The sequence below is a fragment of the Cloeon dipterum genome, chromosome 1 (genome assembly GCF_949628265.1).
Source record: "Cloeon dipterum chromosome 1, ieCloDipt1.1, whole genome shotgun sequence".
Lineage (NCBI taxonomy): Eukaryota > Metazoa > Arthropoda > Insecta > Ephemeroptera > Baetidae > Cloeon > Cloeon dipterum.
Genome location: NC_088786.1, coordinates 39,937,422 through 39,944,716, shown reverse-complemented (window position 1 = coordinate 39,944,716; position 7,295 = coordinate 39,937,422). Strand labels below are relative to the sequence as shown.

At 35.5% G+C, this 7,295-nt stretch overlaps 1 protein-coding gene across 1 annotated transcript; it reads left to right on the top strand.

Annotated features, from left to right (window-relative positions):
• Positions 1-2,267: 2,267 nt before the first annotated feature.
• On the top strand, positions 2,268-3,339 carry LOC135943032 (zinc finger protein 410-like). Its single transcript, XM_065489423.1, has 3 exons — positions 2,268-2,329; positions 2,380-2,547; positions 2,610-3,339. Exons 1-3 carry the CDS (start codon positions 2,268-2,270, stop codon positions 3,337-3,339), a joined length of 960 nt encoding a protein of 319 aa, XP_065345495.1.
• The last annotated feature ends 3,956 nt before the right edge of the window (positions 3,340-7,295 follow it).

The following is a 7,295-nucleotide window of genomic DNA, read 5'->3' as shown; positions in this document are numbered from 1 at the left end:
GACGAACTGGAAAGATGGTTTTTTAGGGTTAAAATCTAATTTGGTTTGGATAAATTGCTTTGGTCTTTTTGATAGAACTGAACTTTTTACGCTTAAAAAAATTGAGCCTTCAGAACATTTTTTACCCATTAATATTCAATAAGGGTTTGAAAGGGGTAGGGGTAATCATCCCTTAATGCCTTTGAATGATCAGAGAAAGTTGAGACGAGTCCAACCATAGGTAGTTTTTTCAATTCTGATGGTTAGAACCCGAGATTTGGAGTTTGCAATAATTGCAAAAACGCAAAAATCACGAATTTTCCGGCTTTTTTCGTATTTTGCCAGCTCCAAATCTTGGGTTCAAAACATCAGAATTGCAAAAACTAACCACCATTAGTCACATCTCAACCTACCCTAAATATCTGAAGGGTTCAAGCGGTGCTCATTTACCACCCCTTTCAACCCCCTCCCAAAATATATTGCAGCAAATTGTACTCGGAAGCATTTTTCCGCGGGTTTTAAAATATTTTGGCAATTAGTGGGTGGGGGTAGGCACCCCCTTAACCCTTTAGCTGGTTGATGGAGGTTGGGATGAGAGGAATGGTGGTAAATTTATGCAATTCTGGTGGTTAGAACCCGAGATTTGGAGGTGGCAAAAATTACAAAAACACGAAAAGCTCGAATTTTCGTGTTTTGCAAACTCCAAATCTCGGGTTCCAATTTTCAGAATTGCAAAATTTACTCACCGTCAAACACATCTTAACCTACATTGCAAAGCTGAAAGGTTTAAGGGGTGCAATACCTCATCCACCCTTTTAAATCCCCCTCGCAATGAATCTCGGAAAAAATGTACTCTGAGCATATTCCGCGTGGTTTTAAATGATTGTAACAATTAGCGGGAGGGTAAAAGCACCCTTTAAACCCTCTACCTGGTCACGGAAGGTCGAGACGAGTCGATCGGCTTGCATTTCTTGCAATTCTAATGGTTAAAACCCGTGATCTGGAGTTGGCAATAGTTGTAAAAACACAAAATGAGTTGGAGCAACCTCAAAAAAATATCACATTTGCAATAAATTTTGATAAAATCATCCAGATATTATCTTGACTATTTTATGATAAAAGCAGGCGATGTATGTTTTAAATTAGTCATATTTTTGTGCTTCATTTTTACATTTGAATTTGTCTCTATCAGGGTATTGAAGCTATCTGATTTTTAGTACAACTGAAAAAAGAAAATATTTTGTGTATAAGAAAGGAAATCCTTCGCTTAATGAAGACTTCCATATCACAAAACTTCCCCCTAGGCCATAAAATTCCATCCGGTTTTCTCAAAGAGTGAAAAATTTCTTTTGACATCACCAAAAAAATTCTAGAGAAGAGAAAAATAGAAATATTTGTTTTTACCATCTCGAATGTTGCTCATTGTCGTCGAAGAAATAGGATCAGGTGGACGCTCATCACGATCGCTGAAGGAGAAGAAAAACCTCATAAAGCGACAAAGTATTCAATTTTTCGATAATTTCTCCAATTTCCAATCCTTTGTTTCTCGTAGCCTTTGTGCTATCAAATTTCAATGGTCACATTTTAGATAGTTAAAAATTAATGTAATCCGTAGCCAATTGAGTGAGTTTACTTTTAAATCAGCTCTTGTTCGCTGGAAAATTTAAGGAATTTTTTATTATCTTTCATGCGAATTAATTAAGGACGAATTATTGAATACAGTCAGGCTATAAAATACTGCCGTTACTTGCTGTTAGCTGTTATTATAATTCTTCATTCTTTTGAGCTCTGATTACTTATCGATTTTTGTCAAATTCGAATAATATTATGCATTACATTTTTTTTTTTTTTACTAGTGTGAGTTGATCAAAATTATTTATTATTCCTCGTTGTGTTTATATCATGCCAATTAAATATTGGAATTCATAATTTTCTTAAATAAACGCAAGTAATTTTCATGCATATAAGCCAAATATCGTTTTTATCTACTTTTCCAATACACGGAAAGTGTTAAATTTCTAAATTTATATGAATAATAAATCCATTTTAAGTAAGACAAATTATTTCATCTAAATCACGTGGAATGAGAATTTTTTAAATATCTCTTGAAAATATTTCCTTTGATAAATAATGAATGTTTATTTATTTCTATTACCATAGGTTTTCTACGTACAAAAAAGAAATATCGTGAATCTTTCGCATTCCTTTTCTTCAATTGGACGCTTTTTCTTCCCTCTTGATTGTTCGAGTTTGTGTTCGCTTTGGAGTAAGAATCCTTTCTGCTCCTAATGTCTCACGAAAAAGAAACGTCAGGCGAAGCCTTCTTTCCAGTTCCTCTAGAAGAAAACAGGTACAAAATTACTTTATAAAATTATCTAAGTTAATATTTTTATATTGTAGCCCTCATGCCGGAAGAGATGAATTTCGGCAAGAAGAGGGAGATCAAAATGAAGATCTCTTGCAGGTGTTGATGCAATTCCTGGAATCTGAGCAAGTTCTCGACCTTCCATGCGCGGAAACTGATACGAAAAGCAGTGAACTCGTTCGAATTCCACAAGAAAAAGAAAGGTACTAATTTTAATTTATTTTTAATTTATAAAAGAATTTCTAATTTTGTAATTGGATAAAAGTCATGAGGCCGAAAGTGATGGATTGCTGATGCTGGAAGATATGGTTGAACAAAAAGATCTCTTCCAGGAAAATAATCAATTCCTGAATCTCGAGGAAGTATTCCAAGTTCATAGCGCGGAAATACTGAACAATGAGCATCAGGATTCCACTTCAGGACAACCGTCAGGAGAAAAAAAATACCTGAATATGAAGGAAAACATTGAGCGTGGAAAGGAGGATATCCAAGAGATGGAAGAAGAGAGCAAATCTTCTGCTCCTTCAAAAACTGGATCAAATGACATAAAAAAACAAGACAAAAGAGGCAAATGCTGCGAATGCAACAAGGAATATGTCCATATCTCACAACACTCCAGGAACAAGCACAATGGAAAGTTGGAAAAGTGCACCACTTCTGGTTGCAAGATATATTTCTCATCAGTTCAAAAGAGATTCAAGCACGAGCAACGGGAGCATCGAGAACGAAAGAAATTCTGCTGTCAATTATGCTATTACTCGACAGCGCAGGAGGGTAACTTGAAAAGACATGTTCGACACAAGCATTCTGAAAAGAAAATCAAATGTGGACAGCGGAAGTGTGGCAAGATGTTTGCTTCAGAGACAGATTTGAAACAGCATGTCAAGATGTGTCACAAAATGGAAAAATGTCCCACATGCGGTAGAGAAATGAGCCTTGCTGCATTTAAAGAGCACAAACGATGGGGAAGATGTCCTGGAACGGCAGCAGAGTGACTTCAAGTTGAACATGTTCTGAGATTTAGATTTTATAGGTTTTAGTTCATACCTCGAAACATATACATATATATTCTCCATGCTTCTGACCAGCGTATCAACATTCTAAATTTAATTATACGCGATCATAATTGTCAAATAAGATATGTTAATGATATTCAATGCCCACAAGAGCTTCTACGTATAGAAAATATATTTCAAGTTTGACGACGGTTGTTGGCCTGTAAAACAAATAAACTAATCAAATAAAAGCCCGTATAGAGCCAATAACTTGAACCAAAATTGTTTTAATTTTATTTACATTTTATGTTAAATATGAGAATAAAAGCTTTTTCATTTTCGTTCTATGATCATCTGGTCGCCACCGCTAACGTTTCGTTCATTCTCATTTTTTTTAATTATGGTTGCATCTCAAGTTTACAACTGCGCCGTAGAAAATGTTTTTCTGTTAGTGCCACTGTTCAAAACACGGCCTGGCAGCACGACAAATGGGTAATAAATTTCCTTAAATAACATAATTGTAATTAGACTGCGGTAACTATGCAGAGCTGCAGTTAGTATATAAATAAATTGTTAAATTTATATGTGAAACGCTAAACGCTTTTCACTGTTTAGAATCTTCTTACGGCCTTCAGGAAAAATATGCAGGGTGAATTTAATGGTCGCAATGTGTAATGGTGAAATGGAAAAGGTCCTGTTATTTGAAAATGGTATCTGAAATTTTAATTTTATTTTTTTTCGAGCGGGTTTTAATAAAAAAATTAATAAAGAAAGGGTTTTCCCCTAAACCAAACCTTTTAGCTGGTTAGGGGAGGTCAAGATTAGTTATGGTGTCGAGTTTTGGAGTTGCAAAAATTAAAAATAACGGATTTCACGAAATTTTTGGACTTATTCGTCTTTTGCAAACTTAAAATCACGGGTTCTAATTGTCACAATTGCAAAAACTACCCCCACCATTAGACACATCTTAACTTACCTCAAATATCTGAGGGGTTCGAGGGGTGTAAAACCTCCACCCATTTAAACCCCTCGCCAAAATTACCGCAGCAAAATGTATTCGGAAGCTTTTTTCAGCGGAAGTTTTAAAATTTTCTAGCAACTATAGTGGGTGGACGAATTTACACAAATTGTTTTCGTCTAGGGGCTTCGGGACGCCGTTCGGGTCCATTTCCACTATATATTCGATTTTGCAGCGTTTGCACTTGCGGTTCTCCGCCGTGTTGGCGTTTTGCTGAAATCTGGTGTAATATTCGTCAAGTTGCTTTTTGTTCCGGATGAGAGGTTGGAGCATGCAGTCAATCGATCCTGAAACAAATTAATAGTTTATTTTAATGAAAAATGAGATTGTATTTAAAGCGTTCATTTAATCAAACTACAAGAGATTCTTACCTTGTTGCAGCGAGTCGATTTCGTTAGTTGGAGCCATTTTAATAAATTATGAATACTTGGAGCGATAGGACAAACTGATGAATACTAACTTTGCTTTTGTCTTTAACTTTTTTAAATGCTTGTTGTTGCCTTTTTATATTATTATTTAATGTATACTATCATTTCCAATTTTAACTTTGTCTCATAATTAACCAAATTTGTAAATATTGTTGAATTCTCTATCCAAATTTGAGTGGACGTAATTATTAATGATACAATTCTTGATGTTAATTCAGGTCAAAAATTTGAGCAGTTTAAAAAAACTCTCAAAATTTAAATTAAATTGTTTTTTAAATTCAATTTTGTTGTTTTAATATTTTTCTGAGGTATTTTCAAAGGGTAGAAAATTCTTTTGACATCAACAAAAAATTCCAAAGAAAAATATTTAGAAATTGTGTACTACTCGAAAGTGCTGCTCATTTTCGTCGAAGAGAAAGGATCAAGTGGACGTGCGCATCACGACCGCTGAAGGGGCAGAAAAACAACTCGTTGAGCGACGAGAATTCAAATTTTCGATGTGATTTTCCCCAATTTCTATTCATTTGTTTCTCCTTTTGCTGCGGTGAAGTATTGAAATTCAAAATCTTATTTAATACATCCATTTTCGGTAAGTTAAAAGTAATTTCATCTATGTCTGCACATGAATGTTTCAATTTTGAAATATTTCTCGATCATTTTTCATTAGGAATGCTTTTAAAAAAATATTAATGTTTAATTATTTTTTAACATCCGTCAGATTCGTCTAAAAATGAAATTATCGTGAATATTTCGCATTTCTTTTCTTCAATAGGACGTTTTCTCCCGTATTTGTTGTTCGAGGTTTGAGTGTGAGTGAGTTTGGGGATACATTTCCTTCTGCTGAAATGTCTCACAACGAAGAATCGTTCGGTGATGCCTTTTTCCTTGTTCCAATGGAAGTGAACAGGTACAAAATTGCTTTTTGAATATTTTAATTAGAAATTTGGTTGATTTTCTATTTTATTGTAGCCCTGAGGCCGGAACAGAGGGATTTAGGCAAGAAGGAACAGATCAAAATGAGGATCTCTCGCAGGAATTAATGGAATTCCTGGAATTCGAGCCAGGACTCGAAATTCCATGGGCGGAAATAATTGATATGACAAGCAGCGAGCCTGCTCCTATTCCACAAAGAAAAGAGAGGTGAGATTTTTTTGTGAAAAGTATTTATTATTTGAAAAGTGTTTCATAATATTTCCTATTTTGATGTCAGCTCTGATGCCAAAATCGATGATGGTTGTCTGATGCTAGAAGAGCTGGACCGAAATGAACTTTTTCCGGAATTGAACCAATTCTTGGAATTCGACGAAGATGAGCTCCAAATTCAATGCACTGAAACAATGAAAAATAAGCCTGATACCACTCCGGAATATTCATCAGGAGAAAACAAAGACTTGAATCTGAAGGTAAAAATTGATCTTGTAAATGAAGAATTACAGAGAAAATCTGCTGCTCCTTCCAAAACTGGATCAAATTATATGAAAAAACGAGACTTTAGTGGCAAATGCTGCGAATGCAACAAGGAATATCTCGCTATTTCACACCACTCCAGTTACAAGCACAATGGAAAGTTGGAAAAGTGCACCGCCTCTGATCGTGTTTGCAAGAAATATTTCGCCTCAGTTCTAAAGAGAATCGAGCACGAGCAACAGGAGCATCAGGAACGTAAGGAATTCCAATGCAAATTGTGCCATTACTCGACAGTGAACAAGGGTCACTTGAATATACATGTTCTTCGGAAGCACTCGGAAAAGGAAATCAAATGCGGGCAGCAGAAGTGTGGCAACATGTTTGCTTCAGAGGCAGATATGAGAGATCATGTCAGGAGTTATCACAAAATGGTAAAATGTCCCACGTGTGGCAGGGAAATGAGCCATCGTGGTTTGTATCATCACAATCGATATGGAAGATGTCCTGGAACGGTAGCAAAGTGATAGACTTGAAATAGACCATTTTCTGAGTGTTAGCTATTTAAAGATTTTAGATCAAATTGCCTCGACCCATATATTTAAATATTACCTATATTTCTGACTATAGCGTAACAACATATTTCGCAATAAATTTTCAAATGATATTATGTTAAGAACAAAATTAAGACCCAAGTGTTTCTGCGTGGAAAATGGATTTAAAATTTGACGACGGTTGTTGGCCTCTGTAAAACAAATCAACTAATAAAATACAAGCTCGTAAAGAAGCCCAATAACAAGAACAAAATTAATTTTATTTTTTCCACACCGCATGTAAAATATGAGAAAAAACTTTCACGTGTGGTACCCACCGCTAGACACACCTCAATCTACCCTGAAGAGCTGAAGAGTTTACGGGGTTCGAACTCTCCATCCCTTTCAACCCCTTGGCAAAAGTTCTCGGAAAAAAATGTACTCGGAAGCAGTTTCCCGAGTGTTTGAAAAGATTTTAACAATTAGTAGGCGGGGGTAGGAAGTGCCTAAACAATGTAGTTTGCTAGCGGAGGTTAAGACGAGTCGAACGGTGGTTAATTTTTGCAATTCTGG